Source organism: Taeniopygia guttata, chromosome 2 (assembly GCF_048771995.1).
Source record: "Taeniopygia guttata chromosome 2, bTaeGut7.mat, whole genome shotgun sequence".
In the NCBI taxonomy this organism is placed as follows: domain Eukaryota; kingdom Metazoa; phylum Chordata; class Aves; order Passeriformes; family Estrildidae; genus Taeniopygia; species Taeniopygia guttata.
Window position 1 is genome coordinate 149,537,877 of NC_133026.1, and position 21,294 is coordinate 149,559,170.

The 21,294-nt window shown below is 46.5% G+C and overlaps 1 protein-coding gene across 13 annotated transcripts in view; it reads left to right on the top strand.

The window, feature by feature from the left end:
* The window catches only part of ADGRB1 (adhesion G protein-coupled receptor B1), a 282,938-nt gene that overhangs the window by 221,404 nt on the left and 40,240 nt on the right, over positions 1–21,294 (top strand). For all 13 annotated transcript variants that reach the window (XM_030266786.4, XM_072925064.1, XM_072925067.1 and 10 more), the window contains 5 exons: positions 1,370–1,472; positions 5,735–5,885; positions 10,677–10,746; positions 17,427–17,493; positions 21,039–21,124. In XM_030266786.4, the coding sequence (XP_030122646.2) occupies positions 1,370–1,472; positions 5,735–5,885; positions 10,677–10,746; positions 17,427–17,493; positions 21,039–21,124 (477 nt within the window). The remainder of the gene's footprint in view (positions 1–1,369; positions 1,473–5,734; positions 5,886–10,676; positions 10,747–17,426; positions 17,494–21,038; positions 21,125–21,294) is intronic.

Genomic DNA, 21,294 nt, shown 5'->3' on the forward strand with positions numbered 1-21,294 from the left:
GTTTCTTGCTGAGGAGGGATCCTTAATTTTGCAACCTGTTCTGGGGCTGGGAGTGTTCCATTTCAGGGAGAACTTCCTCTAAACCAGATTTCCAACAGATTAAGTAGGAGTTCATGCTACCTTTCTTTTTGTTTTTTGCATCCAGGAAAACACATCTTCACCATACATGTTTGTCTGAAGGTACTGCTCAAGGGGAAGTTAAAAATTCAAAGTTTTACAGCCTTCATTAGGTCTAAAGCACAGATTTACCCTTGGCAGAACACACACGTGCAGTAAACCCATCCTGCCCTCCTCACCAGAAACTCAAAACTCCGCAGCCAAGTCACGACCAACTCACTCTCGCTAAAATTAATTAATGAAAATAAATTCCCAACATAAATAGTTGATGTGCTGGAATATAGGAAATAATCCTGCATTAGCCTCCAGGGATGAGCTGGTTGATTAATACATCTGTTTCTAATTTATATAAGCATCAGCATCTCCTCTTCACTCATCTGGCATTCAGGCAGGGCACTTACAGCATCTTTGAGATAATTCACGTGTGTGAACGTTGGTGTGGTCAGATCTTGAGTCAGTCCTTGAGGACTTGCATCTTTGCAGTTCCCTTTTCGTTTTATCGGGTACATAAAAGTGCCTTCAAAGAAATTTCCCTCCCTAGCCAGTGGTTTGAATTAATTGTGGTGCACTTACCTCGGCAGCAAGCCTGGTGCTGTGCTGCAAATCAGAAATGACAAATAGCTGGCTCCTGCAAGGTGCTGAAGGCAACAGCTCCCTAACTGCTGTCCCTGATGTCCCAAACCCACAGCTGCAGTTATTTGGCCTAGTTTGGAGATGTGGTACAAAAAAAAAAAAAAAAAAAATCTAAAAAAAATTTTAAAAAAGAGCCAGAAATGCTTCTCAATGCTTCTCACCCCAGGAGGGGTTGTTAGGCTGAAGGAAGTGGAATGCTGAATCACACACACTTTGTTGTCAAGGTGCATGTGTTTGTAATCTGCTTCCATCGCCAGCATGCCTGTGGCTCTTGGTTGGGAATCTTTTCCGTGTGTTGCCTGTTTGTTTTCTTTCAAGCTCCCTTTCAAGCCCCCGTTTCAAGTAGGCAGAGCTGAAGAAGATTTGCAGCACTCTACTGTTTTTAGGAGGGGCTCAGACTAGGCTGGCCCCTCGTTTTTGGTCCTAACGCCAGCATTGATGGGGATGATGGAGATATCTTCTCCCCCTCCCTTTCCCCCATTGGTCTTGTCTGTCTAGCACATAAAATCTTCAGGAAATTGGCAATTCTGTAAAGCCTGGCCTGGATTGCTGCTTTCCAGAGGTCACCCAGGGCAGTCTGTGACAGGGTGGGTCTTCCTCCCCTCTTCTCTCACTGCAGGTACATCCGCTCGGAGCGCTCCGTCATCCTCATCAACTTCTGCCTCTCCATCATCTCCTCCAACGCTCTCATCCTCATCGGACAGACCCAGACCCGGAATAAGGTAAGGGATCCACTGGGGATTTGTTTATTTGTTTGCTTTCCCCCTGATTTAGCACTGAAATGATCCATTCAGGCAGCGCTTCCTCATTTTTCCTCCATCTGTTAATTAGCGACATGTCAAAGACACGGCTAAATGGCAGATTTCAATTTTCTCTCTCGCTCTCTCTTTGATAATTTGTCAGCATCCTCAGGGCTTTGATTAAAACCAATGTGATATTTTTGAATATCTGCCTAGAGTAGCTGGCACATGGCACGGTGAAGAAGCGTGGTGATTTGCGAGGCTTTAACCATTTTATTTTCAAAAAAATTACAAAGACAGATTGAGAAAAGGCTTTAAAAAAAAAAACCCCAAACAAACAACCTCTCAGCTTTACATTTATTTCTCTGGCAGTTTTTATACTCTGAGCTGAAAGTACTTGGCAGATGTTAATGAACACAGGCACAAAACTGTCCAACCTTTTTTGGGGATGGGAAGCATTGCCAGATGTACCGTGAGCACTGAAGGGCCTTGAGGGACTCGGAGCAGATCCCAGAGTGATTCCAGCAGTTCAGGCAAGACCCAGTATGGTCTTCCAAGCCATGAGCACTGGTTGCTCTCTTCCAACAGACCCAGCTGGAGAGGTGTGTGTTGCCTCCATGACTTTTTTCCAGCTCAAGCACTTTCAGGTTCCCTGTTGACGTCTGGCATGACAAATCACTGCTCACCGTTACTATTTTCCTCTTGTAAATTTTCCCCTCTTCCAGAATGCTCTGACCATCACAACTCTGTTGAGCCAAAAAACGTGAGTCAAGGCGCCTCCTCCACTCTTTCTGCTGCCAAAATCACAACCAGAAGTCAAAAATTAGTTATTGCTTAACAGGAACCAGTGACCAGCTGGGCTTTTTTTGCCCCTGCTTTGGCAGCATGAGCATGGTGTCATTATTAGAAGCATATCAGGAATAAAATCTTCCCTGTGAGGGTGGTGAGGCACTGGAACAGGCTGCCCAGAGAAATTGTAGGTGCTCCAACTCTGGAAGTGTTCAAGGCCATGTTGGACGGAACTTTGAGCAAAGAGAAAATATTCCTGCCCATGGCAAGGGATTGGAATGAGATGGTTTTTAAGGTCCCTCCCAAACCTCAACCCATTCTATGATTTTTTGATTCCTGCAGAGAAGCTGAAGGATTTAGTGAATCAGGGACTCATTTCCATGGAAAGCCCTTTGGGTTAGGGTTAGGTTGTTTTAGGAAAAGTTTTCCATCTGCTGGAGCCCCGTGCATGCAGAGAAGTGTGGAAACAAGCAGCCAGCTCTGCTCCTGCTACAAAGTGCCCTTCAGAAGCTCCCTTCCCAAAGCAGAGTTGTCCTCCATTGCCAACGTGGAAAGAGAGAAACCCAAGCCCCTGCTTTCCTTGGTTGTGTTTTCTGCTGCACCAAACATGTGCTGGGAGCTTCCTTCCATGGGATGAAGCACTGAGGGATGCTCAACAGGACAAACCACAGCTGGACTTCCTCTTTGGTGGTGGTTCTTCACCTCAGGACAGGAGCTGGATGTGTTCCTCCTCTCCCACCTCTTCCAGAGCACAGTTACGAACCCAGGTTCTCCCTGGTGGATTTTTTGTCCCATGACTCTGGGAGTTCACTGCTGGAGCTGTTGGTGGGGATTCGAAGCTCCCGGCAGCGATGGCAGGAGGCAGATTAGATCTTTGCACATCCATATGCATGAAACCCCAGAAATAGAAAGGTTATTCTTGGATTTCCTCTCAGCCATCTAGTAAACAGTCTCTGGCAGGCAACAGAGAAAGAAAACTATGCAGAGGAGAGACGAAGGAGTGTAAATTCAGATTTTATTCACATTCAATTATCAATAATAGAGTGCCTTAAAATGTTGGTGATTTATAATTGTGGCTTCTCCGGGAGATTTCTGCAGTATCGGCTTCCCTGGAAATGTCAAATTCTCCCTGGATTTCCATCCGTGTAACCTCAAAGGCAAGATTCCACGCCTGGATTTGCTAAGCTTTTTGAAGATGAAAGGCCTGGGAAAAGGCTAAGAAAAAAAATTACAGTCAGCAATCCGGGGATACAAAGGAAAGGGATGCTGCAGGAAGAGGCCGTGTCTCCGAGGCTTGTGCTGGAAGGGAACAGATTTCTCCTCTTAAGGGAAAACAAGGGCAATGGCCTTGACATGCTGACAGGCTCTGCTGGATCTTGGGACATCATATCCCTGTTCTTAGCCCTTCATGGGGATGTTTGGTTTTCCCCACAAGGAAGGGAGAACCTGCAGCAGAGGTTGCAGAAGCAAATATTTGCCTGCCTATCAGTTGGCCAAGTTCATTTGAGGCGATGAGTTCATCCTGGTCCAGCTGAGATGTGCATATTTCTCTTGTCTTCCCCTCCTCTCTTCTGCCCTTTCTGTCAAAGCTACTCATTGGAGAAAAAAAAAAAACAAACCCAAATGTATCTCTGTGGTGTAAAATTGTAGAGCAAAGCTTTTCTCTCCCTGTTACAAGGAAGAACTGTGTTAGTTTGAAACAAAATCAAAAAGGCAATGTGAGCAGTGTTGTACCTGATATCAGTCAGAAAAGAAAAGGGTTATGAAATAGCCATCTCTTACAATCCATTCCAGAAAGCATTCTCTGTTTGTAGCTGTTTCATATAGGGATTGTAAGCTGATGAATAGGAACCATCTTTTTTTAGGATTCTTGTAAAATGTGAAAATTACTGGACATTATCATATTGAGCTGTTATTTGTACTGAACTGACATCCCAAATCCACCTTTAAGCAGAATACGGAGGGATTTGGTGTCAAATGCAAATCTGGACCAAAAAAAGACAGTTCCTATCTCAGAGAACACATGGTCTTGCTTTTATTCACAGCCTCTGATAATGTCGGGTGGTGCCAGTGGATGAATCGAGAGCAAGCCGATAAAATCATGATAAAAGCCACTCTGTGCATGAGAGCTCTGGCTTGAAAGATGCTGGTGGTTGAAAAAAGAGAAAAAAGAGAAAGGTTCATTGACCGTAAAGCCAAGTCCACGTTTACCCATATAACTCAAAGCAAAGAAATTCTTGATTATAAACCTCACCCTCCCCCAAATGCCTGAAACCTTTTTTTGTTTTTCATCCATAGTCACTTTTAAAATCTATTTCCTCTCCCTTCTCCTCAGGAGCCACTGGAGTTTCTTCCCATCACTTTATTCTCGAGTACATTGATTCACAGTTTTCAGCCCCCAGATGGGGGGAAAACTGGCTGAGTGAAACAGAGCGGCACCAATTTGCACCAGTGAAAGATTTGGCCTTGCTGAGTTAAAACAAAGACGAGCTTGTCAGCTTTCCAGTCCATCTCCCTGGCACTCCGGGATTGTTCTTCATAATGCATTTGCCAGTTCTTTCTCCAGTTTAATTTTAAATGGCTTAAGCTGCCTGCATTTCCCTTGTGAGATTTCCCCACCAAGTAGTAGAGCTCACCATTATGAAATTCTTTCTAATCTAGGGGTTTTTTTCTTTTTTCGGTTTTTTTTTTTTTTTCCTCCTGTCTGCTGGTAGTTATGTGCTCTTGGACAACTGTGCCCTCATGTCTGCAGTCCTTTCCCAGCCCCTGGTAGCCGTGGTTTCACCCAGCTCTCACGACTTAACTTTAACTCTTTCACTCAGTCCTGGTTTTCTGGCAGGGGCACCATCCAAATTACCTTCCTCGGATTTCATTTCCATGCCTGGGCTGCCAGGGGTGTGGTGCTTTGCAAACATTTTGAGCTGACTTTAGTGCACTGTTTACTAACCGCTCCATCCCTCCCCGCCTTGTAAGGATCATGGCAATAGTTTGGATGTTTTGGAAATTAAATATATCCTGCTGAAGCCAAGAAAGCACCAGGATGGGATGCATGCTCTGACTTCTAGTGGAAGGTGTCCCTGTCAGCCTAGTCTGAGCCCCTCCTAAAAACAAAAAGAAAGGGGAGGTTGTAATTAAATTATCTTTAAGATTCCTCCCCACTCAACCATTCTACAATTCCACAATTCCTCTAAAGCGTTAATGGCCTTATCCCAGAGCTCATACTTAAGAGCAGATGATTTCCACGTAGTACTTAAATCTAAAGCTTTGGTCTTTACTAGGTCAAAGCTTGTGGAGGAGCCTTCCCCCTCTTAAACAGTATTTCCATGTCCTGATCTCCATGACTTTTCCTTCCAGAGCCTGGCTGGGAAGCGTCTCCCCGCGCCTTCCTCTCTGCTCCCTGCTGCTCTCTCCACCTGCCTCTCCTCTCACGTGTCCTCCTTTCCTCCTCTCTCCAGGTGATCTGCACGCTGGTGGCGGCTTTCTTGCACTTCTTCTTCCTCTCCTCTTTCTGCTGGGTGCTGACCGAGGCCTGGCAGTCCTACATGGCCGTGACGGGCCGGTTACGGAACCGCATCATCCGCAAGCGCTTCTTGTGTCTCGGCTGGGGTGAGGATCCGGGGGCTGCGGAGCAGAGAAGGGCCAGGCTGCAGGAGGGGCTGCTGCTCCTCAGGAGGCTTGGCAGACGGTGCTTGGAACCCTTCCCGGGGTTTCAAGAAGGGCTGAAATTGTTAAAAATAGAGATCCATGAGTTGAACCTCCCGCCTGGTGCACCTGAAAATACAGGAGACGAATTTAGGTTTCAGAGGGTACACCAGGAGTGGTTTCTCCTGGGGTTGGGTCTGTTTCTTGCTTTCTACTTTTCTCTTTGTCTTCCTCTGTGTTGGATGTGTTCTGTTGGTGCGTGATACCAGCCAGGGGAATCCTGGCCTGGACCAGCAGGACCAGGGCAGTGATTGTCCCTCTGTGCTGGGCACTGCTGAGGCCACCCCTCCAATTGTGGGGTCTGTTTTGGACTCCTTCCTACAAGAAAGAGGTGCTGGAAAGTGTCCAGAGATGGCAGTGGAGCTGGGGAAGGGTCTGGAGCAGCAGGAGTGGTTGAGGGAGCTGTGGGCGCTCAGTCTGGAGAAAAGGAGTCTCAGAAGGGACGTTCTGACTCTCACTAACAGGAGGGTGCAACCAGAGGGGGCCAGGCCCTGCTCCTGGGTAAAAGAAATAGAGCAAGAGGAAGCAGCTCCAGTTGCACCAGGGGAGGTTTAGATGGGATATTAGGAAGAATTTCATCACTGAAAGGGTGGCCAAGCATTGGAACAGGCTGCCCAGGGAGGTGGTGGAATCACCATCTCTGGAAGCACTCAAAACCCATGAAGAAGTGACATTTAGGGTCATGCTTTAGTAGTGGACCTGGTTGGACTCGATGATCCTCGTGGTCTTTTCAACCTCAATGATTTTATGGTTCTAACATCCTGCAGAGCAGCCTGGAGTGAAGCAAACTCTGAAATCCTGTCTCCATGGCAGCAGCGCCTTTCAGAGACAAATAAACTGCGAGACTGCTGCAGATGCTTGTAACTAATTTTTCTCCCTCTGCCTCTGCCGTATGTTTAATTTATTAGCCTTAAATGATGCATTCTGTAGTAGAAAACAAATACAAACCCATAAACCTGAGCTTTCAAAGCGATAACAAGGGTGTGTTTGAAAGGAGCAGCGGCACAAAAAGTTGCTGAGAAGTGAGGAGGCAAAGGAAAGAAAGGAGTGTGACTGAGCTCTATTAATGCCTCATTTTACTACTGAAGTCTCACAATTCACCCCAGGCAAGAGATTTCTGGTGCTTACCAAGCACCCTGATGTGATTTATTCTGGCACATCAAGAGCCGTCCTCGTTGCAGCGCCTTCATCCCTTTAAGTTTTCCCTCCTGAGCTTTTGCTTACAATAGAGAATAAATTGTGTTATTAAAACCCAAGGTTTGCGTGTTAGCAGAGGCAGAACCACAGTACCTGCAGAGGACAGGCTGCAGGAGGCTGGGTGTGCTCATGCATGTGTTTATACCTCCTTGGTGACTCCAGCAACATCAGGGATACCAAATGTAACAGACTAATAGCTTTCCTAGGTAATAAAAAGGGATTTTTTTTCCCCTCCTGATTTGTAAAAGCTGGGACAGATGGGCGTGTTAGCCAAGGGAATTTTGGATGAGCAACATTCGCATTTGTAGTCTGTGCAGATTAAAAAAAAAAAAAAAATCCCTCTACATGTGTAGAAGCATAATTTGCACCGCTAGTAAAATGTAGTCAGCTCTGAGCTAGGATGCACTGCTGATAAATGATGCATAATAACCACTTGGAGTAGGTTAGGACAAGAAATGAAGAACACTCTTGCCTATTAAGGCGGCAAGGGAATTTTGGATATTTAGCATCCTGCTAGACTTCAGCTGTAGAGCTGGGATTAATGGCACTTGTAAGAGGAAAGAAGCCGAAAATATGTTTTAAAGAGCATAATCTGAAATAATTAGTGCAATTCACTTTGTCATGGGCTGGTTCTCCCCCCTTTCCCCTCTTTGCACATTTGCATTTCTCTAAGCCGTCGTTGGAGACGTCTTTGCCAAGTTCTCAGCTGTAGCTCATTGAAGCTGCAGCGAATTTCAGCAGCAAGGATTATTTTATATTTCTTTGGTCTCCTCTTGGAGGTGCAACTTTGCAATTCAATTTTTAAATTATCATTAGTAATAATTATTATTAATGATTCTTGTCCATGCTTGGACAATGCTCCCAAGTTCATGATGTGACTCTTTGGGTGATCCTGTGCAGCGTCAGGAGCTGGACTTGATGATCCTTGTGGATCCTTCCAGTTCAGGATATTCTCCGGTTTAGAACAGACAGATAAATTGTTCCCTGGGAACAACTCAGTCATCATATTTAGCCCCAATAAAGAAGAAATATTTTTGTCAGGATTTTTATGACCCTGTTATAGTTTCCACAGCTGAATTTTTAATGCTGCCATAGCTCAGCCTCTGAGTGGGTCTTCAGCTGTTTATAACAGGAATGGCTCTTGGGAATTATTAGCAAACATCTTCTCTAGTGGAACATGATTAACACATGGCCTGATTCTCCTGTGACCTGGAAGTACAAAATTCTTTGAGAGAGGTTTTGAATGGCTTTACTTGGAATTGTGAGTGTTAAATTCCCTTTGTGCAGAAAGCCCCCAGAGCCTTGCTGGTACTGCCTCAACCATAGCAGGTGTATGGAACAGGCCAGTTAGGAATAAATGTCTTGATAATAATAAAAGAATTGGATTAAAATCTGATTTTTTGGTGGGGATTTTTTCAGTCTAATCCCATCTAACTTTGCTCTCCCACGGCTGCACCTCTCATTATGATGCTCTTTGGCTTAACTACCACGACATAGCTGCCACCTGTAGTAGCTGCTCCTTGTCCAGACCCATTCCCAGCCCAAACTGAGACTTTTGGAATGAGACAGTCCCTGGAACTGCCAAGTTCACAGCCCCACTTTGGATTTCTGCATAATTACCACATCGGAGAGAAGCACTTTGTGAAGAACAAGTTGCTATTTTTTGGCAGAGCCTTTGCCAAGTTTCCTCTTTCCCAGGGTCTCCTGCACCAAGCTGTGTTCCTGGAAATGTCCCTTCCCCTGTGGTTTCTTCCCATGGGATGCTGTATTGGTGGCACAGTAGGGATTGGAGCAGCCAGGATTTATCCAGATGAGGTGTGAAGGAGGCTGAGCGAGAGTCGGTGAGGGAAAAAATGAGAAAAAGAGGAACGGAAAGGAAAAAGGAAAGGAAAGGAAAGGAAAGGAAAGGAAAGGAAAGGAAAGGAAAGGAAAGGAAAGGAAAGGAAAGGAAAGGAAAGGAAAGGAAAGGAAAGGAAAGGAAAGGAAAGGAAAGGAAAGGAAAGGAAAGGAAAGGAAAGGAAAGGAAAGGAAAGGAAAGGAAAGGAAAGGAAAGGAAAGGAAAGGAAAGGAAAGGAAAGGAAAGGAAAGGAAAGGAAAGGAAAGGAAAGGAAAGGAAAGGAAAAAGGAAGGGGAAGGAGAAGGAGAAAGGGAATGAGGAGGAGGAAGGGAAGGGAAGGGAAGGGAAGGGAAGGGAAGGGAAGGGAAGGGAAGGGAAGGGAAGGGAAGGGAAGGGAAGGGAAGGGAAGGGAAGGGAAGGGAAGGGAAGGGAAGGGAAGGGAAGGGAAGGGAAGGGAAGGGAAGGGAAGGGAAGGGAAAATGAACAAGGATGGAGGAAAGAGGAAAGGAGAAAGGAGAAAGGAAAGGAGAAAGGAAAAATGAAAGGAGACAGGAAAAAGGAAAGGAAACAAAAAAGGAAAGGAAAGGAAACAGAAATTACTATTAAAACGGACACATTTTAAACCCACTGCATGTTGGGTTTGGACTGATGAAATGTGACCTGTGCCTGGAAATCTCACATGGGAAGAGAAGCACTTCCCTGCAGGATAACCCTCAAGTGCTCCATATTCCAGCCAGCTTGGCCCTGTGGCTCCCAGCTGCTGCAGAGCCTGACTGTTAATCAGCCTTGGGATGATTTGTGTTGCTGAGGGACCCATCCCAGAGGAATGTTGTTTGGAAGCTGTGCCTGCACATTCCTCGGATCTGCTGCAGTCACCTGCCGTGACCTCTGCGGCTCAGGAATTAGGGCCTGGTCAAGGGGCACTAATCCCAGCTGGCCACTGATCCTGCTGATTCTTAATGGGATTTTCCCATCTTTAGTGTCAAAACAGCTTAATTCCTCCTGCCACAAGGAGGAGGGATATAAAAAGCCACATGGAGGCCTCCAGAGCTGAAGAACCTAATGTTAATGAGCTGATCTCCAGACATTTCTTTAGGAAAAGGGGAGACTGGACTTTGAACCTTCATAGATCATGGAAGAGACCTGAAACTCTTTCTCATTGTTCAGAAAAATCTGCTCCATTGCAGATCTTGGGGGACCTGTTTGGGATAGGGAAACTCAGTTTTAATTTCCTTTTCTGTCTCATTTGGGGCAGGTTTGAACCTGGATTGTTCATCCTACACTGAGTGCAAACAAAGCTCTTAATCTTTGGGTTCTTGGAGTTGGGTTGTGGCTGAATATTCCAACTTCAGAGACACCATGAAGAATCCAAGAATAAAATAAATCAATTGTATGCATCTGAATCTGCTGAAAGACCCCCTCACAACTTTTGAGACCACAGCAGGGCAGGAGCTGATTGCAGCTCATGGTGTTTATTTAAATAACAGAGGTACTTAAAGTTCTTGCTTTTAGTTCTGAGGGTCCTGAGCTCAGTCTCTGCCCCAGAGCCAGGCTGAAATGGATGGTGCTGGAATAACTCCAAGAAAAAGGGGGAATACTGAGTGGAAGAAGGGCTGTACATGTGATGAAATTACTGATTTCCTCCTGTTTCATTTCTACAGGGCTCCCTGCCTTAGTGGTTGCCATTTCTGTGGGATTTACTAAAGCCAAGGGATACGGCACCGTGAACTAGTGAGTAAAGGATTCCTTGTTTGCCCTTGTTTTATCCTGCATCCTTTTTGTCAAAACTGACCCACAGGAGACAGGCTGGCACCTAAATTTCCATGTGCAGGGCAATTCCTGCATCCCTGCCTCCTCAATCCATCATCTGACCAAGCTGACAAAGATTGTTCCATTAAAAACAAGTTCATAGGGACTCATTATGTTTAACTGTTGTATTTATGACATCACTTTGATCGAAATAACTTTTACTCAGAGCTTTTTAATGTATTTTTTAAGGGGGAAAATGTGGAATATTTAAAGTTTAGCATGTTTAAAAATTAATATCAGCTTTTTATAAAAATCTGGTTTTGTGCTTGACTGGCCCCACATTTTCAAAATCGCTCAGCTCAGTTTTAGGCAGCAGAATAAGCCTGACTTGTGCAAACCAAGGTTTTGACAGCAGCCTGTGTTTGCCTCTTTTCCAAATTTGACAGATTTTGTCTTTAAGAAGCATTTATGTGCTCATAATGGGGGAAGGAAAACAGAAAAAAAAATAATGGAAGAGGTAAAAAATGCATCACTCAGAGCTGAGCATTGGTACGACTTCAAATGAAAAAGGAAAAAAGAGAAAATGCTTTTCCCCTCTGTTGTGAAAAAACTTAGAAATGTCATGCATAGTGACAGTTCAGGGATAATATTTTATGTAGCAATAAGTCAGGCTCTTTCCTACTGCATCCCATCATTTTCCAGAGCCTTCCTGGGCAGGGATTTGCAGCCCACACGGGCAATGTTTGGGACTGGAGCTGTTGATGTGGCCGGCAGCAGATGAGGCTCCGCTCGTCCCACTGAGGAAATGTCATGTGGAACCTCCTGCTCTCCCTCAATTCCCACCACATCCTGCACACCCACGGCCAAATGGTCCAGGGTTTGCATTTTAATTGCAGGAGAGAATTAAAGCAGCACAGCAGCGCTTTCTGTTTGCTTTGCAACCTGAATTCTTGTGTGGCAGAGGGCTCAGGATTGTGGATTTCTCGACTGAAAATTCATAGACAGAATTCCTGAAGCCTTCAGTGTGGAGAGGGACACAGTGGTTGTTTTCTGACTCAGGAGAGGGCGAAACACAGCCTGGTTTGCAGAAACATCACCAAAATCCCAAATTCATTCCCTTTGGATTTTCCGTGGGTCAGCTGCTTCTGGCACTTTGCTCCACGCACATCCATGAGAATAATTCATAATGAACAATCCTCAGGGAGATGGGAGGGAGGTCCTGGGTATTGCTGCTTCTCTTTTTTTTGTTTATGGGCTGGTGGGAATTGGTGCAGTGAGCTTTGTGGCTCTGTCAAAAATGTGAAAGAGTTTCTTGGTCAACGTGGACCACACAAAGTGCCTGGGCGGGGAAGGGAGGAACATGCAGGAAAGCATTCCCTGTTTTCTGCCCTGGAAAACAGCATCTCCCAGCCTGCAGACTGCAGCCAGGAGGGTGTCAGCATGGGACAAAACCCGCTGGGCTCCTGCTTTGCTCTCCAGCTGGCACAGGGTGAGGTGGCCAAGAGGCTGGGCTGACTCTGCAGCGTTCCCAGGGGTTGCCTGGTCACTCCAGCTCTGCTCCTCTTGCTGCCAATGCTCTGAGTCCTTTCAGCCCTAAAGACTCTGTCACTCCTTGCATCCAAGGGCTGGATATCCAGCCAGGGGATGGAGGGGGATCCCGTGTTCCCAGCTCTGCTGTCAGGGTGTTTGTCACCAGGATTGTGGTGGTGGGGCCTTCACAACCCAGCAAGTCCAGTTTGATGAGTTTGGTTTCAGTGATGCTTGTGGGTCCTTTTCTGGGATATCCCATGGTTCTGTGGTCCCTCCTTTGCCTTCTTTCCACATTTCCCAGTGTGGGGTGAAGCTGGTGAGACCCACCAAAGTCGTGAGAAGGACAACAGTTCTCTCAAGCTCAGGGATCCCATCAGACATCCCCAACATTGCCATCCTGTTGTAATTCCACACTTTGGTACCTTCCAGTACCTAAAAGATGTACAAGAAGGCTGGAGAGGGATTTTTTTCAAGGGCATGTAGTGACAGAACAAGGGAAAATGGCTTTGAGCTGAAGGAGGATAGATTTACGTTGGATATTGGGAAGAAATTCTTCTCTCTGAGGGTGCTGAGGCCCTGGCACAGTTTGCCCAGAGAAGCTGTGGCTGCCCCATCCCTGGAAGTGTCCAAAACCAGCTTGGAGAGGGCCTGGAGCAACCTGGGATAGTGGAAGATGTCCCTGCCCATGATAGGGGCATCGTACAAGACAGTATTTGAGGTCTCTTCCAACCCAAACCACTCCATGGTTCTCTGAATTCCTGCTGGAATTGGCTTTACCAAGAGCCAGAGTTAAACAGAGCTCACTTGCACTGAGTGGTGGGTTCACGAGCCCTGATGCTAAATAAAATGGAGCATCTCTGTCATGAGAGTTACATTTACACTTTTGTGCATTTTAAAACACGGAACAAATATTGCTGTGGGCCCACAGGGCAGGGCACTCCGACAGACTCTGGAGTCCATTCACACTTCGCCCTCTTTTCCTGCTCAAAAAAGCTTAAAAGCTCTGTGGCATTGCTGTGTGGGGAGGCCCTTGGTTTTACCTCTCCCCCAGAGCAAAGCCAGCACTGCCCAGCAGCAATTTCAGAGCTGAACTGCAAAACTTAAGGTTTAGCTTGGATATTGGGAAGAAATTCTTCCCTGTGAGGGTGGGGAGCCCCTCAGGTGCCCAGAGAAGCTGCGGCTGCCCCGTCCCTGGAAGCGTCCAAGGCCAGTTTGGACAGAGTTTGGAGCACCCTGGGACAGTGGAAAGTGTCCCTGTCCATTCCAGGGGGTTGGAACCAGGAGATCCAGGAGATTTGAAGGTCCTTTCAGCCCAGTTTTGCCTCCAGTGGGCACTTATGGGGCATTTCAGGTGGGCACTGCAGACTTTCAAGGCCCAATATTTCCAGCTTGCAGAAGGAAGGAAAAGCTTTAATCACATTCCTCCCTGGGAACGAAGGGACAAGAGCTGACAAGATAAACGACAAGGGACTTTTAAAAACCACACAGAGCCTTTTAAAGCATCTTCCAAGATGCTTTAAAAGTCCCAAGAGCAGTGCATGAGCTCCCTTAGTGGACATGAAGCCAAAGCAGGGCTCTGATAATTAGGTGAGCATAGAATTTAACACTCAACAGCTGTTGTTTTTTTTTTCCTATCCCACTCAGAGTGGTAAAAAAATCCCTGACATCCAACTACAGGACATGGTCATGAGGGCATTTTGGGGACAGCTGCAAGTGTTGAAGGCAGTGCAGAGTTAATCTTGGTGTTAAAAGCCTCCCAGGGTGTGAAATGTGTGATGTGTCTTGAGGCTGGACCTGCCAGTCCAGCTGGATCTTCAGGACGTGCCAAAGGTGGCCCAACCACACTGGAACAAACTCCATCAGGACTCCTTAGCAGGATTTAACTTGGTTTGGGTTTTTTTTTATTTTACATGGGATGAAGCTTTTCTCTAACAATGAAAACACAGCTGAGCAGCAGGACAGGCTCTGTCCCACCAAGAATTATCCCATCAAAGGCTTGGCTGTGTCTCCAAGCTCTAATGCAGAGAGATCAGAGCCTGTGGTAAGTTCAGGGAGCTTGCAGTATGTTTAATATTTACCATTTAGCTGGCCAGACTGCACTGAGTCATGAGTTGAGGAGGGAGAGAGAGGTTCAGATTAAAAATTGAGTATGTGCTGCAGGATTTGGAGTGTGTCTCTTGTTCTGTGAGTGGTGATTCCCAGCAGCCGTTCTCTCAGCCTTTATTACTCAGGACATTCCAACAAGGGGATTTTTTCCTTTCTCTTGTCTGAACTGCATTTGAAAGGACATTTTGCTGTTGTTTGGAGCATGCTGGGGCAGGGTAGAGGCTGCTCTTCCAGTCTCAAAGAAAATCTGAGGGGTACCAGAGGTCTAAAGGACCTGTCACTGATCACCTCCTTGGATTAGGCTGAGTGCCTGAATAATAACTCTGCTTTTAGCTGGTGCTCCAGGGACTGCCTCTGGACATCTAAAGCTTCACAAACAAGCTCCTAAAGCTTCAAGTGAATAATTGAGGTTGTGCCACTGGTGCTGGGAACTCACATCCTTCCCCACAAGAGAGCTCATCAGAAGTTTTGTGAGAGCACAGCGTGCCCACAGCGAATTTCTCGGGGTCCTGAGGTGTCACTGCATCAGGGCTTTTGTGACCCACAGGTATCTCAGCAGCTCCTGGGTTAATCTCTGGATAAACACAGCCCTGATTCCCCAGTGTAACCTCAGTTTTACAAAATATTCTGTTGGTGCTGCCTAACCTTACACAGGATTGAGGTGAGAGCTGGGCTGGACAGTGTGAAAAAGGGCTCAGTGGAAGCCAGCCCTTCCCAGGACCAAGACAAAAGCCACCACCTCCCATCTGTGCCACAAAAAGTCACTAAAAGATCAGATGGTTTGCAAAAAAATTTTTTTTTTTTTTTGGTGCTGAACACAAGAGCTGCTGTCAGTCAAGGAAACACTGCTTAGGAATTGTTAAACCATTCATTTCCTTCCAGTGATAATTTTATTTTAAAAATCACTGAAGAGATCCTTTGGAAAGTACGAGGGAACCTCTTAGCAAAATGCAAATATTTCTGTGCCTCGTAGGCACGAGGCTAAAAGCATCTCCACTAGGCTGGGGTTTGCTGTCAGTTCTGTCTCTCAGGTATCCCTTCACCCTTTCCTTTCCCTTGACCTCTGACAGCCTCAGGAATGCTTTGATGAGTGCTGTGGTGGAGGTCAGGATGGCAGAAGGGCTCAGGGCTGGTGCTGGGTGATGTGTGAGCTCACCTTCACAATTCCTGGTGCTCCCAGGGGAGCAGGGGCTGCCAGGGACCCAGCAGGAGTGAGAACCCTCCCTGCACCAAGTCCTCATCCCTAATTGCAGTGCAGGACTGTCACATTTCTTCATCTGATCCACCAGCTGGAAGAGACACTGAGAAAAAAAAAAATCAAAAATCAGGATGGAGCATTGGATGAAAAGGTTTGGACAAGGACTCAGATTTGGGAGCCCTCCTCTTGCATTTTGGAGATCTCCAGTCATTACAGAGCTCCAGAGCTTTATTTTTAATCCCCCTCTCCTCAGCTGATATTCAATTTATTATTACAGTTGCTCAGACAGCTTGTGACAGAGCAACTTGCTATCAGGAAGAAATCAGAATTGATTAAATTAGCACATTACAGATTTAATTTAGACATAAACAAGATTCTGAGCTTGGAGAAAACCAGAATATCCTACTTTTAATTCTCAGTTTGAAATACTTCTATTTTTTTGAGCTGCCTTTTCAGAAATGCTCCTTGTTTTGGGGTGAAAAAAATTAACATTTTTTGCAACTGAGATTCAATTTTAAAAAAATATGAGGCTGATCAACAAAGCTGAAATGTTTCCAGGAAGACTTTTTTTTTCCCCCCTGGGAGCATCAGTTTGCTCCTGATGCAGGATGAAAGCATCTTGCTGAGGGCAGGGCAAGTGAATTACTGCAGGGTGAGCTGAGTTAAGAGCTTGGAGAAAGTTCCCTCTCCATTGTGGTTTCCTGCTCTTCTCCTGTATGAGTGCACGGTTGTTTCCTGCTGGAACAGGATTACTCCATCCCACATTTTCTCCAGGGTTCTGCCCTATTAAGATGTGCAAACTTTCCCAGGGGCTGCTGACACACTCCAAATTCCCATCCTCTCCTGCCCTGGAGCACTTTGTGTGTCCATGCTCTGAATTACTGGATTCCCCACAAAAAAAAAAAAAAAAAAAAAAAAAAAAGGGATTTCAGCTCCAGTGTGGCTGTGGATGTAAAGCGTTTCCTTCCTGACTTTACGGTCAAACACGAAAAGCAGAAACTCAGAGAATGGTTTGGGTTGGAAAGGACCTTCAAGGTCATCTCATTCCAACCCCCTGCCCTGGCAGGGACACTTTCCACTGTCCCAGGTTGCTCCAAGCCAAATCCAACCTGGCCTTGGACACTTCCAGGTCCTCAACCAAGAGGTCTCAAAGGAGAGCTCCCTCAGTTTGAGAAGGCACCAGGCAGTTCAGGAGCCCAAACTCCACATCTGGTCGCTGCAGAAGGGAGATGTCCTTCTCAGGTTATGTGGTATGACAGAGAAGGGGCGAGCTGGTTCCCAGAAGAGGCACCACACAACTCACATTCAGCTTATTCCATAAGAAATTCCACTCAGGGAATGCTGTGAATTCCCACCCTGCTGCTGTCTTGTTGAATTTCCCCATGGAGGCAGTCTCAAAGGGAGAAATGTCCTGCACCCCTGGAAGACACAGGGGCCAGCAAATGAGCAGAGGAAAATTTCCACTCTTTCCACTCTTCCTCCCATGTAAGTGGGACAAGAGCATCATCTTGCCAGCCAAACGCTGCAGCTGCTTCCAGGACCAGGTCTGAAACAGAGCACTCTCCTTAATTTTGCATGAATTCCCCTGTCAAATGTCATCCTGCGGGCAGGTCCCCAGGCAGAGGAGCCTTTATGCAAGTTCAGGAGAGATGGGAAACAAAACTAGCTTGATTTAAAGTCTGAGAAATTTTTGTATTTTTATTTTTACTTTTTGCCGTGGGGTGTCACCTCCCAGGCTGAACTCTGGCAGGCAGAGGGAAGAAGCCAACATGTGCCTGTTGGGGACATTTGCCACTGGGTCACTTTCTCTTCTCTCTTCATTTTCCAGCTGCTGGCTGTCATTAGAGGGAGGACTCCTCTATGCCTTCGTGGGACCGGCGGCTGCTGTCGTTTTGGTATTTAAGCTTGTCTGAAAATTTTCTTTTCTCTCCTCTATATCTTATAGCAATTTCCTTGTTCTTTCAACCCAAGGATGCCCCTCTTTATTTCCACTCGTGTTTCGAAAAGCTTCCTCCTTCAGGAATAACAAGCAAAGCCAACAATTTGGGGTGGGGTTGATTCTGAAATGAAATGTGCCTCAGCCTTCCCCCTCTGTCCTCACTGGAGCCCCCTAATATCTGATTAATGCTTTACCTTGGTTTTGCTGTGTCTGCGTGGAAGTGCAGGATGATGGTGGAAAACTCTGACATTTTCTCCTTCAGAAAATGCTGTTCCTGGTGGTTTTCAGACCAGGCTGTCCCTCACACCCAGCTTTTATTCCTGGCCCATCCCAGCCCAGCGCATGTGAGCAGGTTTCCTTGTTTGCAGGGGAAATTGAAATACTCAATTCAATGCTGAGGGGATCCCTTCTGACTCTAACAATGTCATGTTTGCTTTGAATTCAAAGAGATGGGAGGGTTCAAATGGGCATTCCTAAACTCCAGCTCCTGCATGGGGAGTCTGTTCTTCTGTCCCATCACCCCTGGCTCCAGCACAGCCCCAACACCAACATTGCCCAGTTATTATCTGAGTTTAAGCTGTCACTCGAGGTGACATTCCTTCCCTGCTGCTGAGGGAAGAAACCTCAGGGCTGAAAGAATCTGAGAACGGGTGTTCCTCCAGGAAATCCCTCCTGCAGCAATTTCTGATGGGTTTAAAGCCACATTTGAGCCCCCACACCTTTCTGCAGCTTCTCTCCAGCCCACTGGTTCATCCAGTGCAGGAGCTTTATGCCCTCTGAGGCTCTGGAGAGTCCCACAGGAGTGGGGTTGTTGTTGACACTCAAATTCCCTTTTTCAGTTCAGGCTTTTGTTCCGTGCAGTGCCTGGGGGATGAAATGCCCCGCAGCAGGAGCTTACAGGAGAGTAACTCCACAAAAGCTCTGGCTGCCTCTATTCCCAGCGCTGTCACTGCACATCAAACCACCTCAGTGCCATCGTTTCATCACGGTGACAAAGAGAAGAGCCAGCAGTGCCCCCTCCTCTGCAAGAAATCAAAACTGGCATGAGTTGAGGTCTTTCTTGTGGGCTTGTGACACAGTGATTCGGAGGGAGGAAGCTTTGGTAGTGCCCAGAGTCACTCTGCTGCCTCAAACCACCTCGCTTTTGTTGTGCCAACAACAAGGGCGGTGATCTTTCTCTTTTTCCTCTTTTAAAGTGTGAGGACAACACAGGAGCCTGCTTCCATTTGGCAGCTGAGATTTCGGAAATGAGATGTCCTCACAGAGGGGTCAGCACAGGCGAGTGGTGGTTCCTGCAGTAGATATTTGGCAGTGGTGAATCATCTCTGGGGGCGTCTGGCCCTGATCAGCACCAAGAGAGAGGCCACACGCCTCCTTTAGACTCCCTGACTCATTCCTGGCCAAAGTGACAAATTAATATTGTCCTGGTAGAGGCACCAAAGAGCTTGGAGAAGAAGAAGCATGGAAAGCCTTTTTATAAATGGGAACCTGCAAAGAGATGAGCTCAAAAAGTTGATAATACTCTGAAGGTGGTTGGCCTGCAGCTTCAGCAATGCTCATAACTCACAGTCAGGCCACTGACACTGAACCAGCTGCAGGTTTGAAGGATAAAGGTTTGACCTTTACTCTTAAAAATCCTGCTCTACCTTAAACACAGAGCTGTTGGAAGCAGTTTTGCTTGCCCAGCTCACGTGGAGCAGCCTGGTGGAAGCTGTGTGCAGGCTGAAGGCAGGGGGAGGTTTGTGGAACGAGGTGAGGACAGGGTCAGCAGTGGTCAGGTCATGGTTATCTCCATGAATCTCAGACGTGGGGCTTTGCTGCTGGAAGTTGTCTCAAAGATAAAGAAGTAAAGCAACTCTGCATGTTGTTGGGAGAATATCTGTGTTACATCCCTGACTTAGGAAAGAAGCGGAGTCAGGATCAGAACAGGATGTTGATCGTGGTGATCAATGTACTGGATTTATTGATTGATTGATCGATTGATTGATTGAAAGCAGTGCAGAACTGCTCATTGTTGTCGCCCCTGCTCCATAGGAGTGAGGATTCACACTTTGGGCCAGCCCTAGGAACACTTCAACCCCACCTTTCCTCCTGCCTGTCTGCACCTTAAGGAAAAACTTCTGAATCCTCCACAGTGAAGGATCAGTGATTTCAAAACCCTCTTTTTCCAGGGTTATAACCAGGCGTTGATTTCCTGCTGATCCTTGGCTGTGTCACCGTGCCTGGCTTGCCAGTGTTGTTTCTCTAAATCAATACCTTGGTGAAATCTAGAAATGGTCTCAGCTGTCCTCTGACCCAGCAGCTGATGCAAACAAAAATAACTGCAATTTCTGAGATTTTCCGTGGATTCCCAGCTGTGGGCTCCACATCAGTGAGCTAGTGATACCAGCAGAAAGATTGATCATTGTTTTGAGGATGATTTAGGCAATTAGGCAGAGGCTTGGTCCCTTCCTTAGTGTCAGGTGACTCTTTGGATCTCTTAAAGATGTAAAGTCATGTGAATTTATCTCTGAATTTGGCCCTAAAATATTTCCCTGAAAGCCCCACATGCAAAACAGCATTGACCACATGTTTCTACACCAGCAGCTGACAGCAAAGCCAGGAGAATGTCTCCTTTTTCCACCATCATGAGCTCCTCCAGGCAGGGGTGGGGCTGGTGTGTCGCTAACTCGTTGTTGAGGTTCTGATGGGGTTTGTGAAGCAGATGCAGCTGGCAGCAGTGGATGCAGTTGGAAAGGCACAGTGAGGAGTTTGGGGTCACTCTGCAGGATCTCAGCTCTGTCCAGCCTGTGTTTCATTGTGGTTTTTTGTGTCTGATGGACAGACATCCCTGCTCTCACCCTGAGGAAAACGAACTGCATGGAATTGTATTGCCCACTGATTTTTTTTTGGGATATTCTCTGTGTTGTGCCATCTTCAGTATCTCCCAAGACATCCCACCAGAGCAGATGATGTTTCTACTTGCTCCAGTGCTCCTCCACCTCTTATTTTGAGAGCAGCAGTGGTGTTTCCCAAGGACAGAACTGTGACACCTTGTCTGACTCCAGAAGGTGTTTTGGGAGACAGCCAATGTCAACCCACTGCTCTTTTCTGTACTGGCCACTCTCTATTTGGATTAGCCCAAAAAATTGTTGCTGTGCCTGGAATTTGTTGCTGGACCTCAGGCAGTGTTGGGGTTCAAACAGCCCTGCAGCAACCTGGGAAATTCCCAGTCTCTCCTGCTTCATGGAGACCAGATTGAGGGTTGGACTTGATGATCTTGGGGGTTTTTTCCAGTTTTAATGATTCTCCAGCCTCCTTGATCTGCTGCCAGCTGCATCCTGCTGTCCTGAGCTCACTGATGCACGGCCAGGGGAGGTGGGACAGTGGGGGACAGGGGACACAAGGGGTGGGGGTGGCCTGCAGAAGTGTGACCTGGCTTTGGGAGAAACCCTTCTGTGTTACTGAGCTTGACCTGACCCGCTTGAGAACAAAACTTGTGTGTTGTTTCTCTTTTGACAGGTGAACATGGTTATTGGCATTCTGGTTTTTAACAAACTTGTATCCAAAGATGGAATAACAGATAAGAAACTGAAGGAACGGGCAGGGTATGCCTTATCAATACATCTAAGTAAAGAGTGAAAATAAAAACCAAAAATACCCAAGGTTGTGATCAATAACCAGGCAAGGGGTGAAAAAAGAGATTGTGGATGCAACCAAAAAAAAAAAGGAAAACAAAACAAAAGGAAAGTAAAAAACAGACAAAACAGACTTGATT